General features: G+C 34.2%; 1 protein-coding gene across 1 annotated transcript in view; it reads right to left on the minus strand.

Moving 5' to 3' along the window:
- Positions 1 to 23,221, minus strand: part of DMD (dystrophin) — a 2,035,184-nt gene that overhangs the window by 1,373,410 nt on the left and 638,553 nt on the right. The window contains exons 22-25 of the mRNA XM_065901098.1: positions 14,884 to 15,029; positions 9,256 to 9,468; positions 6,314 to 6,427; positions 5,211 to 5,366 (exon numbers count right to left, since the gene is read on the minus strand). Of these exons, the coding sequence (XP_065757170.1) occupies positions 5,211 to 5,366; positions 6,314 to 6,427; positions 9,256 to 9,468; positions 14,884 to 15,029 (629 nt within the window). The remainder of the gene's footprint in view (positions 1 to 5,210; positions 5,367 to 6,313; positions 6,428 to 9,255; positions 9,469 to 14,883; positions 15,030 to 23,221) is intronic.

Genomic DNA, 23,221 nt, shown 5'->3' on the forward strand with positions numbered 1-23,221 from the left:
TCTGCTGTAACACATTGAGGGAAAAATCTCAATTCAGTATTAGAATGATTATATATAGTGCTTCTGTTTTACCTTAAAAAATAACTCTAGGGACTTCCCTGGTGGTGCAGTGGCTAGGAATCTGCCTGCCAATGCAGGGAACACAGGTTCGAGCCCTGGTCCGGGAAGATCCCACATGCTGCGGAGCAACTAAGCCTGTGCGCCACAACTATTGAGCTTGCGCTCTAGAGCCTGTGAGCCACAACTACTGATCCCATATGCCACAACTACTGAGGCCCACACGCCTACAGCCAGTGCTCCGCAACAAGAGAAGCCACCGCAATGGGAAGCCTGCACACCACAACGAAGAGTAGCCCCCACTCGCCGCAACTAGCGAAAGCCCGCATGAAGCAACGAAAACCCAACACAGCCAAAAATAAATAAATTAATTAATTAAAAAATAACTCTAATCAAATGATGTTATTCTTCTCTCTGGGATTAAGTAGAGTTCTATCTTTTAAATAACAGAGTTGTAATTGTAAAGTCTTAATATATAAGGCATACTTTTAGTATAATGAAGTTTTCATGGTACTTTACCAAATACTAAATATGTACAGAACCATCATATTAATTTTCCTTACACTTTACAACCACCCTAAGCCTAATGTAGTTAAATTAAAACTAATTTCTTTACTCTCCTAGGAGAATGTAGTGCTTCATCTATTGAAATGTAAATGTATGTTTCATTCTGACACAGCTAGAAGCATGTATCTAACAATTACACTAGTTAAGGTATAAAGATTATTTTGCATAGTCAATGAGCCTATAATAAGCCCAAGTAAACAAGCTGTTAAATTTCTACTTAGATACTCTGCTATAATCTTTTGAGGTAGTTGGCAAAGTGACGATAATATTAGAGTGACTAACGGAACTTAGGCAAAGACTTGTAGTAAAAAACATATTGCATGCTATAAAACTAAACCAGAAGAAAGGGATCAGGAGTGATTATTTTAAAAGGAAAGAAAGAAAAGAAAAGGAATTCATTTTGAGGTGACAGCATGAGTGCATTGGAAAGAACACCAGCTTTGGAATCTGGATACCTGTACTCAGTCACTAACAAGCTAAGTGAACCTGGAAACATCACTTCATTTCTCTTTATCTCTACTTCTTAACTAACCTAACAATTGGAGCAGAAGATTTCCAAGGTCTTTTCCAAATTTAACATTCCACAGCTCTACAACTGATCAGAGAGAGATGAATTTTTTTTTGTGGTTTCGTATTTTAGAAGGGTTTCTGTGAAAACACTGAGGTTAAAATCACAATTTCTCCCTCACCTTTATCACATTAGTGATGTCAACCTTCTAGCCTTAAATTTACCAATCGACCGCCAGTTTCAGCAGATGATATTGCATCAACCTCTTGATAAAATAGAAAGTTCTTCATGTTTCCTGTTCTAGAATTTATAAATCTAACATTCAGCACTGCCCCTCCCCATTCTACTTCCTTTTCCCCCCACCTTTATTAAGATACAATTGACATGAAACACTGTTTAAAGTACACATATATATTGTGAAATGATTACCACAATAGGATTAGTCAATGCCTTCATCATCACACATAATTACCGTTTTTCTTTTTATCGTGAAAACATTAAAGATCTACTGTCCCAGCAACTGTCAAGTATAGAATATAAAACTGTCAGCTGTAGTTACCATACTGTAAATTAGATCCCAAGAACTTCCTCATCATAAACCAGAAGTTTGTACCACTTGACCACAATCTCTTCATTTCCGCCACTCTGCAAGCCCTGGCAGTCCCCATTCTACTCTCTTGAGTTTGTTTTTTTTAGATTCCACATATAACTGAGATCATAAAGCATTTGTTTTCCTCTGACTTATTTGACCTAGTATAATACCCTCAAGTTTCATCCAGCTTGTTGCAAATTGCAAGCTTTCCTTCTTTCTCACAGCTGAATAATACTGTGTGTGTGTGTGTGTCTGTGTGTGTGCGCGTACGCGCGCCATATCTTCTTTATCTGTTTATCCCTGACCAAAGCTTAGGTTGTCTCCTTATCTTGGCTATTGTAAATAATATTGCAATGAATTTGGGAGTGCAGATATCCCTTTGAGATCCTGATTTCATTTCCTTTGTAAATATACCCATAAGTGGGATTGCTGGATCATAAGGCAACTCTATTTTTAATTATTTGAGGAATCTCCATACAGGTTCCATAGTGGTTGTATTGTGTGTGTGCTGGAGGCTGCGGGGTGTGATGTCTAGGTTATGAAGCTGGGAGTGAGTGGCTGAGGCAGGGTGGAAGACAAAAATCACTGGAGCGGCTACCAAGGAACCGAGGGCTCAGGAACTAGAAGAACCATCTAAGAAGATACTGAAATCACCAAGAATTATGACAGGAGTAACAGTGAGTCAGCTGTTAAAATACTCAAGGAATGAGGCAGAGTGACCCAGGGGTCTGTGGATGACTGCACCCAAAAGATGTATTGACTTGGAAAGACAATGATCTGCAAGGTGCCAGAATGACATCCACCTGGTTTCTAAATCCAGTGTTTCTTGATAACTATCTAGTATAAATTTATAGCCACTAATAATTAAAATATATAATCATACATTATTTATTTAGAAATTATAAATGCTTTATAATTTTATATATGTAGGTTTATGTCTATTTCATATCCATTTATTTTATTTAACAAGTGGTTATTCTGTGCTAGATACTGATCTGTACACCTTACAAACACAAATTAATTTAATTATTTTAAAATTCTTATAAAGCAGGCAGTAATATCATCACATTGTAAAGACTGGGAAACTGAAGCACAGAGAGATTAAACAACTCTTCCAGGATCACACAAGTAGTTTATGGTGAAGGCAAGATCTAAACCCAGGCAATCTGGTTCCAGAGCTGTTGCTCTTACACATTGTTTGCCTCTCCATCCACAAGAAAGTCTTCTCCATCCATCAGAGTTTTTATTTTATCCAATTTGGCCAAATATTTTGGGGAAGTGGTCTGACAAATCTTTTCACTGCGAGATAGGAGTTATCTTACATAAATGTTATCTTTATTTTTGTGTACATAGTTTATACGTTCAATTTAAGCACCCCACTTGAATTCCAGATGTATTTTGACTGTCTACTTCTCCAAAATAAACATGACCAAAATAGAAGTACTGATCATTCTATTAAGCTAGTCAATTTGGTTCCTCCCTTAGCTCGCAGTCTTTCCTTCTTTAAAGGCACAGTAGCCAACACTGTTGCTCAAAACAGAAAACTCTGAATATGCTTATCCCTCCCTCCCCGTCACCCTGGACTTTCTGCAAGCATTCTCCTTCAGCAAGCACTGCCATTTCTAATGGGGTCTGATAAAACATAAAATCAAGAAACGAATGTGTACTTAGGATAAGAATAATGATCAAGGGTGGATGTGAGTGTGAAAGACTTGATGAAAAATATAACAAGGAAGAACTTGCCTAACTGGTTAGAAGAAACAAGAAAAATGAGTGACCACATTGAGTGAGATAAGCTTGCTGAAGTTGGCCAGGGAGGATAGAGTTTCTACAAAGTTTGACTCACACAAGCACTTTGGTCCAGTTTGCCTAGAATAACACAGCCCCTCTTCATGTTAATTACTGTATAATGGGAAAATACACATAAAAGCAATAAACAGTAATGAGACAGAGCAACACGAGTTCAAACCAGCTCTATCTCTATGGGAAAACTTGGAAAATTATTGGGAGAGGTTTGGACAGTTAACCAAACATGACGTCATAAGAGGATTATACGTTTCAAATTTCTTCATGTCTCTCAATCTCCACTAACATCCCCGGCTGTTCTTTGCCAGTATTATTTCCTACCTGGATAACTGGGATTCCTACAAGCTTCCACTTGTGCCCCTTTGGTCTATTCTTCATATAACAGGATTATATAGCAAACTTTTAAACAACCACTTTACATGATGCCACTTCTATACCTAAAGGTCTAATAGCTTCCCATCGTACCTGACATGAAGAGTAAATCCTCACTGTGACTTAAAAGAAAATTAACGACTTATTTCCCGCCCATTTTCTCATAAAACTTTTTTTGCTGTTGTCCTCTCCCTTGCTCTAAATAAACTGGTGTTGTCCTTTCTATTCATCCATTAAAAGCATTCAACAAATACCTTTCATACTGGCCTTCCAGGAAAAAACATCAATGATAAAATCTATTCTCTAAGTAATATTTTTTTCCTGAACATCCCTTCTAGAACCAGCTTACTGCAGGAGAAGAATGCAAGCTAGCTGACCCAGGGCTATCTCATCTGTGAGTTAATAGAACTGTTGAGCATTTGTCAGTGATGGTATTAGCTGGGTGACTTGCCTTGACTTTTACTTGTCCAAATTCCTTTCTTTTTCAAACTTAGTTTTTGCCTTTTGGCATGATTTCTTTTCAACTTTCAAAGGTTACTTAGAAATAACGAAAGACTGACTGCCTCTAATACACGTAAAATGAAACCTCTCATTAACTTCAAAAAAGAGAAATAATACGTGTACTGAAAAGCAGTCATTGCATTAGGTCAAAATTTCATCTTTTGAACAAGAAGTATTTGATGTACACTACGTGTGTATGTAATATTTTCTCTTTCGTAATTTAATCTTAAAATTGGAAATAAATATCTATAAAACACTCTGCTATATAAAAATGAGGAACTCAGTTGTGAATGTACAGTTATTTTATATGTTTTCTACTGAGCTATTCTTAACTATTTCCCAATCTTAATCCATTTATTAAAAAGGACGTACTGAAGAAGCCAAACTTGTCAATCTTAACAATCAAAAGTGAAAAATGCTTATCATATTTGTACATATGCATGCATTACTCATTCATTTTATTTCTGTACCAAGTATAGAAGTAAAAAGTATCTTTTGTTGATCCAACTACTTGTATAAAGTTATGCATTGGAGAAAATATTCAATAAAAATAATGCCTAAGAAAAGGGCCTTATTGTTCAGAATGACAGCTGCATGCGATAAGGTCATTTTAGGACCCCAACAAGATGAATATACTATTTAAAATATCTACTATGAAAATGATTTATATGCTAGACAAAGGCTAGTTTTAATTAACTGTGCTTTAAAGCAACAACATAGAGACTAAACTTTTTAAAAGGGCAATGGTGAAGGGAGACATTAAGAAGTCATAATTAAAAAGAAGCAAGCCACAGAGATTGAACATACCTGTCGGCACATGTGATCCCACTGAGTGTTAAGTTCCCTGAGCTCTGTCTCCAGTCTAGAAGCAAACTCTGGCTCCGCTTCATTCTTTATCTTCTGTCCACCTTCATTGACACTGTTTAGACTGGGCTGAATTGTCTGAATATCACTGACTAAAAGCTAAGGAAATAATTCAATTTAAGTTAGCTGAAAAAATTACCACAACCTATTTGAAATGCAACATAGGTAGGAAACATATAATTAGGAATCATGACACTACACATGAATTTTGCCCTTTAAAATCTGAAATATATGTTGCAAAAAAATGTTCAGTGGTTTTTATGGCATGAATGAAATAGGGAATTATGTATCTGTAGTCTACTTATATTAGTTACCAAAGTAAATACGCTTAATACTTCGTGTGAGAAAACTGTGCAAAAATGATGAGTTTTATACATTATTATTTTTGAAGGAATTTTGATTTTCAAACACAGGGTATTGCAATAATTATTTATAGCAAGATGGTGCGAAGGTTATTTTTAAAATGGATTTGCTTTTTTAGCTTTTATTCACAAAGAAAGTTCTTTAAAGAGCTAGATTGTTCTCCTCCCACTGCATGACAATTGTATAATCAATATTATTTCAAAATACACATTGTCTTATACTACAGTGCAACACACATGGTAAGAAAAACAGTATGAGTGATAACCTGTAATAAGATATAACAAATAGCTCAAAAAATTCTTTACCTTTAAATTAAACTGCATGTTATATCAAAATAATACTGTAACATGAGTGTTGAGTAAAAGGCAATATTTTGTCTATTTCTCTCTTATTTAGCCCAGTTTCTCAACCTTGGCACTACTGTCATTTTGGGCTGGGTAATTCTTTGCTGTGGGGTGCTGTTCTGTGCATTGTAGGATATTTACATGCATCCCTGGCCTCTACCCACTAGATGCCAGTAGCATCTACCCCACCCCAAGTTGCGACAAATGAAAATGCCTCCAGACATTGCTAAATGTCCCCCAGAAGGACAAAACTGCCCCTGGTTCAGAATCATCAATATAACTAAATAATATTTTCCATATAAAAGTCTTCATATGAAAAGTATCATATAAAAATCTTACCCTGCACTGCTTCAGCTGTTTTTTAAGAATTTCTGAATCCCCAAGGGCAGGCCATTCCTCTTTCAAGAAAACATCAACTTCGGCCATCCATTTCTTCAGGGTTTTTATGTGATTCTGAAATCAGAGACCCATTTTAAGGCATTATTGGGGTACTGATTTATCTTAACACAGTTCATCACGGTGATATGTTTGAACACAAGCCCAGGAACAATTCCCATGTTTGAAGGATGTATCTATGTAGCTCTTCAGGAAAAGAATATTTTCTCTAAGACTGCATTTTTATGGTCTACTGTATGAGCACTGGTGTATGAAGTCTGCTATTGTTAAAAATAAAAAATTACTACCAAATGTGGTTTTATGATGTTGCTCTTGAGAACATTAAATCATATCCCCCTCTAGAGAAATTTTAAGTTACAAAACAACTCATGATAATACTAAGAATGTGCCCTTAAGTACATAAAACAAACTATGAACAGTAAACTCAATGTAATGGTGTCTTTATAGCCTCCCTAAACCTGAACTTCCAAAAACTGTTTTCTACAGTTGACAGTTTACATAGCCCCTCCAGTTGAGAACTTTCAGAACAAGAGTTTGTCATCTATAAAGAGAGAAAAAAATTGCTTTTCGTTTCCCATTTGCCTGACCAGGGTGAAGTAATGATCAGGTGGAAAATGCCATCTTTTATCATTTGTAAATAGCCAAGTACATCCCATTATTTTCTCACATAATGTCTGTTTGTTCTGCTGCTTTTTGGGGGCTACCTTTCAAGTGTATGATTTTTCAAATTCCTTTATTTGACTACAATTCAACTATGCTGTCCAGATGTGCTACTTTCTCCTTTCTTAATTAAATTTCTATTGAAAATGTGTGCTTCTCAGAAATTTTCCTCTTCAGTATGATAAATAATAATGACTTTAAAAGCATTTGACTAAATCTAAAAACTTCAACATTATTATCTGGCTGACATCTTTTGAGCCTAGTTTTGCTCTTTTCTTCACATCACCACTGTCCTAGTTTAGATCTTATTATTGGCTCCTTGATTATTGCATTAGCTCTTTTTGGTATCTGCTTCAGTCTTACTCCACTCTAATCCATTCTCCACAGTGGTGCCAATATTATTCTCTCCTCCTTCCTCTTCTCAAAGTGATGTTTTAAAAACACAAATATTATCTTATCTTTCCCCCCCTTAAAGTAACAGTTCCACCTTATCATTATTTTTAATCCCATCACCATTAGATTATAATTCATATTCCAAAGCATGGTGACCAACCCATTCACGATCTACCCCCAGACCACTTCTCCAATCACATATTTTATTAATCTCCAAACATATCTTTTGTCTCCCCAATATTGAACTACTTCCAGTTAATTGAACATACTGCTCCATTTTGTCAGGAATTCTTTCTTCCTCTTTTATTAGGTGCCTAAATTCTACTTATTCAAGGTGTAGTAAGATAAACCATGCTCCAAGAACATTTCATAACCCCTTTTCCCAGTTTATGTTGCTTTTCTCTTTCCACTGTCATAACGTTTACTGCACTGTTTAATTTACTTACTGTGGTAGGTTAAATAATGACCCTCCAAGATGTTCAGGCCCCCATCACTGGAACCTGTGAATATGGTGCCTCATATGGCAAAAAGGAATTCGCAGATGCGATTAAGTTAAGGATTTTGAGATGGGGAGATGATCCTGGGTTATCCAGATGGGCACAATATAACCACAAGGGTCCTTACTAAGACGGAGGCAGAAGTGTAAGAGAGAAATTGGAAGGTGTTAAACTACTGGCTTTAAAGACAGAAGATGGAAACATGAGCCAAGGAATGTAGTTTCCAAAAGTTAAAAATGACAAGGAAACAAATTTTCTCCTAAAGCCTCCAGAAAGGACACAGCCCTGCCTATACCTTGATTTTAGCTCACTGAGACTAACATTGAACTTCTGACCCCCAGAACTATAACATAATAAATGTGTGCAGCTTTAAGCCATTAAATTTGCAGCAACTTATTACAGCAGCAACAGGAAAAAAATACACTCACCTTTCTCCTTCACCAGAACATGGGCTCCTTGATGGCAAGGACCAAGTAATGGTACCCTCTTTCGCCAGTGGTACTGATAAAAATGTGTTTTTATGTATATGTGTGTATGCATGTATATGCATGTACACATATGTTCCTACGTAGAGACACATAAATGTGGATGTTGTGCTTTAAAGAATGATTTAAAACTGCTTGGTCTTTTGGTTTGTGAAAGGTAAGAAAAAAACAACTAAGTAGCTGGACTGGGATTTAGATCCAAAGGCGTCTTATTCCAATGCTTTTCTATCATGCCATGATGCTTTCAAGATTCTTCCCAGCATTAACATTCTTCACAATAATTTACCACATAAGAGAGATATTACCTGCATCACCAAATGTTTTAAACTTTAGACTACAGTGTAACTGTTGGTTTACTAATGCTTGGGTGATCAGGTGGCACTATCCAAACAAATTAAGTCAGTAGAAGTTGGTTTGTGGAAGGTGATGGGGTCAAATTTATACATAAAATTACAAGTGAAATATGCTGATGAAATGATATGACTATATTACATGGTAGATAACTTCTTATCTATTCATAAGCTAAATGATACCTCTATTTAGAGGACAACCAGACTAAAGAAAAGATGGGTTTTGAAAATTACTGAGCTAAAAACATGTTTAAGTCCTATTGGTATTGGTGGAAAAACAAACTAATTCTAAAGAAAATCTAAGAAGCAGAACTCTTAATTAAAGTTTTCTTAAAATCAATAGGCAGACTATACTCCTTTGAGACAGATTTGTGTCTTCTGACCTTATCACTGACTTTGAGGGACTATGGAGGTTAAATGTCTTTAAATTTTGTAACTCATCATTAGGAGACAAACAAGTAAAGAAAAAAATGAATATAAAAAGTAAAATCTTAAAGTACTTGAAGTTTTCGGAGTTTAGCCACTTGCTCCTCCAGCTTTTGGCAATGTTCGACCAGCTGGGCACAGAGTTTCTTCCATCGGCCCTCAATCTCTTCAAATTCTGACTGATATTTCCTGCTAATATTAGAGGGCGCTTTCCTTGACATCTCTTTCACAGTGGTGCTGAGATAGTTTAGGCCATTTTGTTGTTCTTGTATAGAGTTTTGTAAAGCCTCAAAATTAAAAAGAAGAAAGTGCATTTATACTAACTGATGAATACTAACGAGTTTCATTGTTCAATTTCATTGACTAGTTTCAGATAAATCAAATTACTTAAAATGAAAGCTACGTGATTCAAACATCGAAAAATAAATGATGTAACATCAGTTATAAAAGTCATTTAAATTCTAATTTTAATAAGAGTAGTTTACACATTATTTAATAATATTTTATTTAAAAATCTATGCCTAGTCTTCTAAACAATGCCAAATATACACAAAGCTATATATTACTGAACCAAAGAGCTTTAGCACACCTAATTTTATTACATTTTGTCTGTATATTAATAACTGCATTTATGATTCAATTAATGGAGTTTAACTTAATTATACTGAGCCTTTAAGTAAGATAACTTTTAACCTTCATAGATAAAAATATAACTAAATCAGATTGATAGATGTGATAACAAAGCTCTGAATAAGTTACCAGATGGAAGGTTTACTAATGCCACTTAATGAATGTTTTTTTATTTTTCAAAAGACACTGCTCTGTTTTGTAGTATCACAGTGAAATTCTAGGGAATTTTGGGGAGAATTTACAAACTTGATTTTACATTTGTACTGTAAATCTATTCCACCCCTTATAATACGATGCATATCTTTAGGTTTCACCTACTCGGTATTTATTTAAATGTTACTTTCTGGTTATAAACTAAAAAGGGTGAAGATAAAAAATTGAAAAAAATACCCATTATATACAACTATTACTTTTTACATAAACTTCCAGTTCTTTCCATGTAAAACTAAACCCTGAAGAGCTGATCATATTTTACACTCACATATGCATAATTATGTGTCAAACATAATTTGGTGGTTGCATACCTTATGTTTATTTTGTGATGTTATTTTTTATTTTTATTTTACTTTATTAAACTGTTACCCTTGATTATTTACACAATATCTAGTATGCATAGAACTACATTTTGTTAAACATCTTTAATGGAGTACAATTGCTTTACAATGGTGTGTTAGTTTCTGCTTTATAACAAAGTGAATCAGTTATACATATACATATGTCTCCATATCTCTTCTCTCTTGCATCTCCCTCCCTCCCTCCCTCCCTCCCTATCCCACCCTACTAGGTGGTAACAAAGCACCAAGCTGATCTCCCTGTGCTCTGCGGCTGCTTCCCACTAGCTATTTAAGTTTAGTAGTGTATATATGTCTATGCCACTCTCTCACTTTGTCCCAGCTTACCCTTCCCCCTCCCCGTATCCTCAAGTCCATTCTCTAGTAGGTCTGCGTCTTTAGTCCCATCTTGCCACTAGGTACTTCATGACTTTTTTTTTTTTAGATTCCATATATATGTGCTAGCATATGGTATTTGTTTTTCTCTTTCTGACTTACTTCACTCTGTATGACAGACTCCAGGTCCATCAACCTCACTACAAATAACTCAATTTCGTTTCTTTTTATGGCTGAGTAATATTCCATTGTATATATGTGCCACATCTTCTTTACCCATTTATATGTTGCTGGACACTTAGGTTGCTTCCATGTCCTGGCTATTGTAAATAGAGCTGCAATGAACATTGTGGTACATGACACTTTATGAATTATGGTTTTCTCAGGGTATATGCCCAATAGTGGGATTGCTGGGTCGCATGGTAGTTCTATTTTTAGTTTTTTAAGGAACCTCCATACTGTTCTCCACAGTGGCCGTATCAATTTACATTCCCTCCAACAGTGAAAGAGGGTTCTCTTTTCTCCACACCCTCTCCAGCATTTATTGTTTGTAGATTTTTTGATGATGGCCATTTTGACCGGTGTGAGATGATATCTCATTGTAGTTGTGATTTGCATTTCTCTAATGATTAGTGATGTTGAGCATCTTTCATGTGTTTGTTGGCAATCTGTATATCTTCTTTGGAGAAATGTCTGTTTAGGTGTTCTGCCCATTTTTGGAATGGGTTGTTTGTTTTTTTGATATTGAGCTGCATGAGCTGCTTCTAAATTTTGGAGATTAATCCTTTGCCCGTTGCTTCATTTGCAAATATTTTCTCCCATTCTGAGGGTTGTGTTTTCGTCTTGTTTATGGTTTCGTTTGCTGTGCAAAAGCTTTTGAGTTTCATTAGGTCCCACTTGTTTATTTTTGTTTTTATTTCCATTTCTCTAGGAGGTAGGTCAAAAAGGATCCTGCTGTGATTTATGTCACAGAGTATTCTGCCTCGGCTTTCCTCTAAGAGTTTGATAGTGTCTGGCCTTACATTTAGGTCTTTAATCCATTTTGAGTTTATTTTTGTGTATGGTGTTAGGGAGTGTTCTAATTTCATTCTTTTACATGTAGCTGTCCAGTTTTCCCACCACCACATATTGAAGAGGCTGTCTTTTCTCCATTGTATATTCTTGCCTCCTTTACCAAAGATAAGGTGACCGTACGTGCGTGGGTTTATCTTTGGGCTTTCTATCCTGTTCCATTGATCTATATTTCTGTTTCTGTCCCAGTACCATACTGTCTTGGTTACTGTAGCTTTGTAGTATAGCCTGAAGTCAGGGAGCCTGATTCCTCCAGCTCCGTGTTTCTTTCTCAAGATTACTTTGGCTATTCGGGGTCTTTTGTGGTTCCATACAAATTGTGAAATTTTTTGTCCTAGTTCTGTGAAAAATGCCAGTGGTAGTTTGAAAGGGACTGCATTGAATCTGTAGATTACTTTGGGTAGTAGAGTCATTTTCACAAAGTTGATTCTTCAAATCCAAGAACATGGTGTATTTCTCCATCTATATGTATCATCTTTAATTTCTTTTATCAGTATCTTATAATTTTCTGCATACAGGTCTTTTGCCTCCTTAGGCAGGTTTATTCCTAGATATTTTATTCTTTTTGTTGCAATGGTAAATGGGAGTGTTTTCTTGATTTCACTTTCATATTTTTCATCATTAGTGTATGGGAATGCAAGAGATTTCTGTGCATTAATTTGTATCCTGCCACTTTACCAAATTCATTGATTAGCTCTAGTACTTTTCTGGTAGCATCTTTAGGATTCTCTATGTTTAGTGTCATGTAATCTGCAAACAGTGACAGCTTTACTTCTTTTTTGATTTGGATTCCTTTTATTTCTTTTTCTTCTCTGATTGCTGTGGCTAAAACTTCCAAAACTATGTTGAATAATGGTGGTGAGAGTGGGAAACTTTGTGTTGTTCCTCATCTTACTGGAAATGGTTTCACTTTTTCACCACTGGGGACGATGTTGGCTGTGGGTTTGTCATATATGGTCTTTATTATGTTGAGGAAAGTTCCCTCTATGTAGAACTACATTTTGAGCTAAGCAATTTATTGTGAGCCTTCTCCCATGTCATTAAGTATTTTTCAAAAACAGATTTTAATTGCTTTTGCAGTTCATTTCCCATTATTAGCTGTATAAATTAATTTTAAGTTTTCCACTCTTAAATTATGTTTATGATCTATTTATGCATATCTCTATGTATCTATATGTGAAAACTTTTCCTCAGCAAAACTTACATTCAATTTACATTCCCTCCAATAAGTGAGATGTAGTTCATTGCTGCCAGATCTGCACTTACTATATCTTTTGGGTTTCTTTTTTTTTGCAATTTAGTATGTAAAAAATAGTATCTCATTTTGTAAATTTGTACTACATCCTTACAATTTCTTTTGTTAATTAAAGTATAGTTGAGTTAATATATTAGTTTCAGGTGTACAACATAGTAAGTCAGTGTTTTAATAGATGATACTCCATTTAAAGTTATTATAAAACATTGGCTATATTCCTTGTGCTGTACAAGATATCCTTGTATCTTACTTATTTTACACATAGTAGTTTGTACCTCTTAATCCCATAGCCCCATTTTGCCCCTCCCCCACTCCTCTGCCCACTGGCAACCACTAGTTTGTTCTCTGTATGAGTCTGTTTCTGTTTTGTTATATTCATTTGTTTTATTTTTTTAGATTTATTTTTGCACTTTAGTACATAAAAAATATCTCATTTTGTAAATCTGTACTACATCCTTTACAATTTGAGGTACAATTTTTCATAGGATTAATGGTCATTTATGTCTCTTTCTGGTGACTACTTTATTAATGACTTACTCAGACAAGTGTTTTCCTTATCTCATTTTTCTTTAAAATTGGCTCTGGTATTTTTACAATGTTTGTGATCACTTCCATTGATTTTTGTGCTTCCCCATATGTTTTTAAAGTTTTATTAAAAATTTCTCCAAAATTTATGATTAAAATGTTTTTGACTTTTTAATTTATGTGGTAGCTTGTTTTGGTGTAACATTTGACACAAGGTTCTAACTTCATTTTTTTCAGTTAGTTAATAATTCATCTTCTCAATAATATTTATAAATAATTTTCCCTCCATCACTGTTTTATCAATGGAAATACACTGTTCCATTCATCTGCATACAGTTTCTTTTATACTTAACCCAGTCCCCTAATTGCTATACCTTTGTATTCTTATGTCCTTACATTTATAGTTTTATTAAGTCACATATACTTCAAAGTAAATTTTGGAACTATTTCAGGTATTACAAACAACAACATAAAGGGGCTAAAAGATTACACAGTTATAGGTTGTTTGGTATTATAGTAGAGGAAATAGTTTAAATAGGACAACATATACTGGGAAATGTTTAAAATAAAGATTTCTTTGAAGAAATTCTTCTAAAATTACTTTTTTAGGAAATAATATTTAATTCCCAAAAATGAACTCTTGATATAACAAAGTTAAATTTTTAACTTTTTTTCTTAATTTAATTCTCAAAATGTGGACATATTATCTCAGCTCTTAATACAATGAATGAATACACTTTAATGTCTTACAAAATAAAATGTGATTAGATATACAGCACAGGCTTTCCAGAACTAGCAGGGAAAGTATTCTAAAATCTCATACAAATTATTTCTTTAATTTCCCATATTAGTATTTTATTTCCTGATATAAGACTATTAAAATACAGTGAATAGAACTCAAAACCTAATTACAATATTACATCAAAAAGGGTTTAAATTAAAACTAATTTTATAGCTACATTAATTTTACCACTTTCTTTTTGGAAATGTGAGATGAGCTCTAAATCAGCAAGCAAAGGGGAGGAATAATACCAGAACTTCTATAATAATCAAAATCCATGTTTCTGAAAATATACACTAAGCAGGAAAGAATATACTTCTTAAGTAGACCGTATCATTGTTTTCAAAGATGGAATTTTTATCTTATGGAGAGAAGGCACAAATGCATAAAATATTACACTTTTAAATTCTTAATCTTCATTTTTTCAGCTGGTAAACTATTACACTTGCCACGATTATTTTAATTCTAGTATTATATTAAGGTTATACCAATGTGATTGCTTGATAGATGAGATCTGTACTGTATTGTTTAAGACATTTAAATAGTCACAGACCTGTAACTCCCCGAGTCTCTGCTCCATGATCTCATATTCAGTGACAGTAACCTGAGGTACAGAGAGTTTGGTTTCTGACTGCTGGATCCACATGAGGATGGTACTCATGGTCTCCTGATAGCGCATGGGTGGCAAAGTGTCCAAAACTTTATCGAAAGGGAAAAAAAGAGAATCATTTAACCATTTAAAACTTTGTCATTTGTTTTCCTAAGCTGCCAGCAAACTCAATCATACTAATAATTACAAATATTAACAAAGTGTGTAAACGTGAATATACAGATTAGAATATGATTATGTTGTTGAAGATAAATTCCTATTACATGCCTGATATTTTGACAGAAACTATGCATATATTACATCGAATCCTCCTATCAGCCTTGAAAGATTTACATTGTTTAATTCATGTTTTTTAAGGTAAGGAAATGGAGCAACAGAGAGGCTGAGTAACTTGCCCAAGGTAACACAGATGGTAGTTGGAGAAACCAAGTAGAGTTCATGTATATTTGACTTTGAAGACCACTCTCTTTCTGTATTATCATTTGCCTTTGGGGAAAATAGTATCATTATCTACAGCAGGTGATATTTTATATTACATCAGTTCATGCTGTATTTTACTAAAAGAAACACAATTTGTGTGCGTTTAGTGTCAGAAACTCTAATAATGATCATGCACATTATCATTCTTAATTCTTACAATAAACCTGTGATATAGACATTTTTATTCCATTTACATTTGAGGAAACAGAGGCTATAAAAGAAGGCCAACTAATCTGTTCATAGTCAAACATCTAGTAAGTGTCACAGCCAGGATTTTAAACCAAGATCATCTTGTTTCAAAGTCAAAGCCACCAACAAACAATGTACTTTCTCTAACATATATATATATATATATATATACACACACACACACCACACACACCACACACACCACACACACACACACATATATGTATATGTACATACGTATATTAATTCCAACTATATATAAAATTAGGGAATGAAATTTATATATATATGGGAAAGTACAATGTGTGTGTATATATAGTTATATACAAATTTTAAATCTAAACTGTATATATGTGTATATATACTATTTATTACTATACATTATTTTCTATTTTATACACGCCCACACAGATTATGTGACTTAAGTAGCTATACTGACCATGTTCAAGGTTGAGAATTTTGGCAGAAAACTGGAAACCATAAAAATGATTTTAAGTGTTTTAAGAAGAATAAAAAAGAAATTGTAGAACTGAAACATGCAATAAGTGAAAAAGTAATAACACAATGAATAGGTTTAAATGCAGATTAGACAAAGCTAAGCAGAGAATTAGTAAACCTGAAGGTAGGCCAGAAACATATACATGTATGTGTGTGTCTGTATGTGTATTTATATATATGTATACATGCATATACATATATATCTGGAATGAAGCATGGAGAGAGAAACAGATGGAAAATAAAGATGAGAGAATAAGAGACATAGAAAAAAACAGTAAAATGAACATAAATGTATCCCAGAATCACAGAGAGACATGGGACAGAAGCCACATTTGAAGAGATAATGGCTGAGAATTTCCCTAAACAGATAAAATCACACTGCAAAATACTAGCTCAAATCACTATATGCAATTGCATTATTTAAACCACATTATTTTTATCAGATAGCCTATGAGTTTCACTTCTATATACCAGTTCCTACTAAACTAAATGAGAAGAATATAGGAAAGTACTTTGCACGCTTGTTAGTGGGGTTTTCAAATGGAAAATATATTTCTAGAAAGTGTGTTAGAAAGGGATACTGAGAATTTTACTCAATGTGCTTATATTTATTTGGCAGTTCATGCCCAAATTTATTTTAAGAGGGCTTCTTTAACCTGAGCACTTCTGATTTCATATTGGAGGATCTCAAAAGATCTCTGTGGTACTTTAAACCTCACTGCTTTCTTTCATATAAATAATGTGTTTCTCTGCTAACTAGATACATTTGAATGCTAGGTAATTATTAATAAAAACAAAGAGGGATCTCATGAATAGTACTGAAGTAAAGCAGTATTTAGTTATGATGAAGCAAAGAGTTGGAAGGAGACAGGTCTATGGGTAGAGACAAGGAGGTATGTTGGATAGATTATAAGATGTACCAAGTTTGGTTTAACTGAACTTGAACATATACATTCTGGAAAACAGTGCTTGTTTTCCTTGTGGCAGTGGCTGGGACACAATAAACATTTATTAGAAGCTTGTCAGAGGTGATATGAATCAGTCCAATTTTATCCAGATGATGAATATATGTCAGGAGAGAAAGGTAAGTATAGAAAGAGTTGATGAAGATATTAGGGTTACTTTTTATTAGAAAAAGATCAACAGGTTTTTCATGAACATCTATCAGAATTGCTTCTCCATTCTGTTTGTACAGAAGGAGGCTGTGTAGCATGACAATTAGCAAGTCTGATTATGCAGTTCAGTAAACCTGTCTTTTGGAATTGGCTCTCGACTCACTAGCTTTGGCAAATTACTTAACATTTTAGCATCTTAGACCTCATTTATAAAAATGGGGATGTAGATACTTTGGGGAGAATTAATTGAAGTCATTTATTATTCCTTCATTCAGCCAATAATTATTCAGTGCTCTGAGCACCAGGGAAGCAAGAAGTAAAAATTAAAATAGCAAAGCCTTGGCTTTCATGATGCTTAAAATCTAATTGGTGAGTCAGAAAATTAACAAACAAATCAAGAGACTATAAAGACTAATAGAAATAAATGGCAGTGAAGAAAAATTAAGTTATGGCAGTGGGGGGGGAGATCCTTCCAGATAATGCAATAAAAAAAATTTAAGATTGAGAATTAGATATAAAAATGTTGGAGCAACGAGGATTTACACAAGGGATGGTGGGCAATCAATAGATTAGCAAAGGAAGATACTACCATCTCCAAGCTTAGAGGGACAAAGGGAAGAGGTGTGAGATGGTGTTACAAGAAACCAATAATTGGAACCACCCAGCAGGAGCTGAATTCACAGGGGGATTCCCTTTGGGGATGCAGGGTCCCTGAGGTATGCTGTTTCCAGAGAGGGCTAGAAAGTTGGAGGATTCATTCTCAGCCACTGATGGAGAGGGACCCTGTAACACTGAGAGGGGAAGAGAATATTCTATCTTCTCTCCTCTTCTCACCTTCAGTATCCTCCAAGTGCCTCCCACTGGCTGAATCAAGCAGGTAGACAGTTTAAAAAAGGATCCTAGGAAGTGTAGTTTTCATAGGAAGAGCAGGGGATGGCACTGAGAAGAGACAAACAGAAGATCTGCCTGGAGATGATGGTGAGAGTGCATATAGAGGGGAGGGAACGGAATTTGAGAGGGGCAACAAAGTACATCAGTGGTTTTACCAATATTCCATTTCTTAAGTTTAGTAGCTCAGTATGCAGATTTCTATTTTTTTCATTATTTAAAAAAATGTCTATATGTTACAGAAACTCTTTGAATATAATAAAAGTATTAAATAAAATAAAAAGGATAGAAAGGGACCAGACAGTGAATAAAAAAGCCCTCTCCTTGGAAGTATCACTTGACAAGAGACTTAAAAGCACTGAAGGAGGGAGCCATATGAATACAGAGAAGAAAGGTTTTCCAGGTGGGTTATAACAAGTTTAACAGTCCAAAGACATGAGTATTTCTAGTAAGGTAGGAGCACAGCAAGGAGGCAAGTGTAGCAAGAACAAAATGAGCAAGGTGAAGTGTGGTGCGACATTAGGGCAGGGGAAACTATGACCATGAAGGCCTTTGTAGATTTTAACAAGATGCTACATTTTATTCTAAATTTGTCTCTATATTTGCTGATTACTGCATCCATTGTTGGGTACATATTTGCTATTATTATTAGCTAGAAGGGAGATGCAATACAACAGGCAAGTGAAGGAGACATACTCAAGACTAAGTAGAAATGTTAAGAGTTTAATACAAAGTTTTATCTATGTTAATAAAAGGAGAACACTTCCTTGCTAGGGAGAGAACAAAAGCTGAATAGAGGCACTCATGTTCTTTCATTTGTGGGGAGAGGTAGGTTCCTTTGAACTAATTTTACTTTCTAGAGAACCAGATGCATAGCCAAACCTAAGACATTGCTCTGAAATGATTTACAAACACACACACACACATGTCCACACATGAAGACATACAATGCATGCATACGAATATCCTAACACACACAGAGTGAATTTAAAAAGTTAGTGTCCACTTCATCCTGCAAAGAGAATCATGATCAGACCAAACTTTAAATAATAAAAATAGATAAAGATCAAGGGAAATGGTAACAAAAAGGATGAAAGTGTTTTATTTGTTTAACTTCAGGTTTACTTAAATACTGTTGTTTCAGTACTGGTTAATACTTAATGGTCATTTAAAAATACATATACAAGGCATAGTTTATTATATTGCACAGCATATTTAACCATGTATTTGGAAGAGTGTTTAGACTGTGCTGAGGATAATCTTGGCATTTGTAGCATCCTGGGGAAAGACTGTATTTGTAGTTGTAATTGTACCTACATTAAATGAGAGGAAACAAAGATTTTCTGACTTGTCAGCTTATCACCAAAGTGATAAGGTAGCATGAGCACTGTACAAGTATAAAACAGTTACTTAACTCATAAGTATATGTTATAATATTATAGATGGTCCAAAACTCAGTCAGCATCCACCTATGAAATAGATTAAAGGAGAGAGGGAGGAAAGGAGATAGACAGATAGACAGACTGACAGAAATAAAATGCCATACATTCAAAGAATCCATTGTTTTTCAGCACAGGCCAGCATAAAACAAAAATCTCTCAACTCCAGAAAGAAGATGACCACTGAAACATTCTATATTATTAAATAATAAAGTTGATTGATCTTTCTTCTATTAACCAATACAATTCTAGCTAGATCTTAAGAAATAATCACAACTTGATACATTATTTTTCTTTGTGTTAAACAAAATGTCAACAAAGTACGCATTAATTTGCATTATTCAATGAATAACTTACATTATGTAAAGTCTCAGGTTTTCTTCAAAACCCTGATAAAGTATTGAAGAATCCAGACCACCACTGCACGTGGGCACTATTTACCATATTGTATAGATGGAACATCTTATTCTGTATTCTGATTCGGGATGTTTGGGCACATTTTTTTCCTTGAAATCTGGATCCTAAGTAAACTCTCTGGGTGTTTCACAGGTGGATTGCTTTGGGGAGGAGCTAGAACTGAAACAGGACCTAGCAAGTCCATAGTTTCTGAACTAGCTATCTCACTCCCCATGTGTGGGTTCATCAATCAGGAAATACATCTGAAGAGCTGTGGGAATAGTTACCCAATGGGCTCTAATCTCACCCTCAAGTCCACTTCATTTCTAAGGGAGGCCCTGATTGTCTTCTCCCTTCTTTAGCTTCCTTTTGGTCTCTCAGTTTAATGAGAAGGGAAATATTTCAGTTTCTGAACTGTTGATCTTTTTCTGTATAACTGCTTCGGATCAGTATTCGGATGTAAGACGTAAAGTTCTCTCGTTGAGAGCTAAACCAAACTTCCACTCTATTCTGAGAAGACAGAACAACTTGTGAAAAGATCAAATGCCTTTGTTAGTATCTCACAGGTAAGTTATTTAGCTCAAGCAAAAACCCACACAAGGGAAGATCCTTCCTAGTCTCTCCACGTGTACTTTTGCTTCCTTTCAATCTATCCGCACTGCTCAGTTTCTGAAAATGTAAAACTGATTTATGTTATATCACAGCATAAAACCCATCAGTATTGTTTCATTTTTCTCATGTTAGTGTCTAGAACCCTCACCGTGGCTCATAAAAGGCCCTTCTAGACTGTTTCCCTCTCTAGGCTCACCTTGCATCACTCTCTCCTCTCTGTGCTCCAGGGACACAGGACTTCTCAGATTCTTAGCTAGCCAGCACCTACTACCCTTAATCTCACTAATTCCTGTTCATCTTTCAGCTTCTGTGTCCTCTCTGAGGACTAAGAAAGATAATTTATAAGATTGTTGTTTGTAGACTAAAAATTACTATGAATATAGAATACATTTAACTTTTAATATTATTTTCTCATATCATCTTTGCCAAATACCAACCACCAATTCCTCACACCAGTTTTCACCATTTAAAGTACACTTAAGATGTCAAAATTTTGTTTCACTGTGAGAACACTAGTAAAGAAGAAAAGGAAAGAGGGAATGAAAGTCAAGATGGATTCCCAAGATGGTAGCTCTTACTTGCTGAATACTTAATATGTTCAAAGCACCATGCAGTAATACAAGAAATGAGATTTACTCCCTGGTGTAAGTTTGGGGGAAAACATACATATGGAAAATTCCTTGAAAATAATTATTAATTAACAAACTGAACTGCAATATGACTTGATGTGGTGAACTTTTATTCACCATTTTTATATATGTACATAATACATATACATAAATTATACATAAATACATATCACATAAAATTATATATAATTTATACATATAATACACAATATATGCAATGTATAAATTATATATACACAATTTATATATAATATTTAATACACATAATGCATATAAATTATATAAACTGAATAATTTATAATTCATATATATAATCCATATTTAATTAATGATTATTAATGAATCAAAATAAGTTTTCCAAAAGAGTGAATCAAAGTGCTAGAGATATTTGGTTAATATAGTGGAAAGGAGTACATTTATTTAGACATAAATGAAATGAAAATATTTGGCACTTTTATAAACAATCATCATATATATGCAAGATAAAGAGAAGACATGCTAATATAGATGGGTATACTGATAGCTATATGAACAGAGGTTATATATTAATATATATTTATATTATGGTGTCATAATCAAATCTGTTATCACACATCAACATTCTGAACACCTTTAAAAGAAACAGAAAAAAATGTTAAACCTTAATATAATGAATAAGTCTATGTAAATTAAAAAATTTTCAGTGAATAAGCTCCTCTGACAACCAGTTACAGTATAACCATTAACATGTACTTGACTTTAAGGGAGGTTTATGGATTTTATGATAAGAAAAATGCATTATTCTTAAATAGGTCAACGTTTGAAAATTTAGGACATTTACAATCTTTTCCCCAATTGATTTTACAGAGGCCCAGCAACAAGTACACTGAAATCCACTAGAGGGAGATGACGTTACTGTAAAGTTGTATTACCTGATTCCCTATCAGGAAAATAAACCCCTCAGTAAAAATGACTTTGAAGTAAAAGAAAGGAAAAAAAATGCATTTATCTTTCATTACATGACCTCACCAGGAAATAAAAAGGAAAAAAAATAGGAAAGTGAGGAAAGCCCGTGTATTACCCTATGCTGATTCTAGCAATGTTATTATGTGGTAAATTTTTTGCACATTTGCAAAGGAAAGCAGTTAAAAATGTGTGTTCCAACAAATTAAAGTTTCAGTAGAAAACAAATATATGTTCTTGTGATTCTCATGACAACTTTGAGGATGATTTTTTAAAAAAATATTTTTATCTTAATGCCTTAAAAATCTAGTTTTACTCTATAATCCTTTGTGTGTACATATATATACATATGTATATATGTGTATGGTGAACCAAAGACCCATTCGCTAATGCTTAAAAATGTTCATAAACCTGTTTGTCAAAAGAATTTTTGTCTGATGAGTAGGGATATTTGGACTGTGTATTAATATCATAAGAGCAAACTGGTGAGAGACAAAATTGACATCCTGAAAAATTTGCTCGTCATATGGTAGGCATTTGCATAATTGCTCCACTCATATGTTGTATTTTACCAGTAAATGAGAAAAAGAAGATATTGTATAGTTATAGTGATCCAAGAGTAAAATGCAGCCCAAAGAATAATTTGTCCTTGGCTGAGTTTCAGTTGCCACATGTATGCTACAGCTCTAATAATCTTCATATAAATTGATAGAAGTATTAGCAAGATGCCTAGCTAGATATCCTTCCACATGAAGCAAACTGGATTTGATGAAAACCCACTAACAGGGCTTCCACTGCTCTTTTATTTCCTTCAACGTTATAAACATTTGACTGTAAAATTTGCAACCCGCCAAGGAGAAGTTACGCCTATACACAACATATACTTTATTTGTTCTTCATAGTCATGACATTATTATGGAGGGAGCAAGAAATGGAAATCTAACAGATTTGTTTTCCGAAAACAACATTCCATTAGTTGTCACTACAGGTTGTAGAGAGTATGGTTTCTTTGATGGAAATCATTGTTTCATGTTAGTACTTTCTCTTTTCATGACAAATAACTAATTTGGAAAACATCAAGTTAGTCATTTTA

Source organism: Phocoena phocoena, chromosome X (assembly GCF_963924675.1).
Source record: "Phocoena phocoena chromosome X, mPhoPho1.1, whole genome shotgun sequence".
Taxonomy (NCBI): Eukaryota; Metazoa; Chordata; class Mammalia; order Artiodactyla; family Phocoenidae; genus Phocoena; species Phocoena phocoena.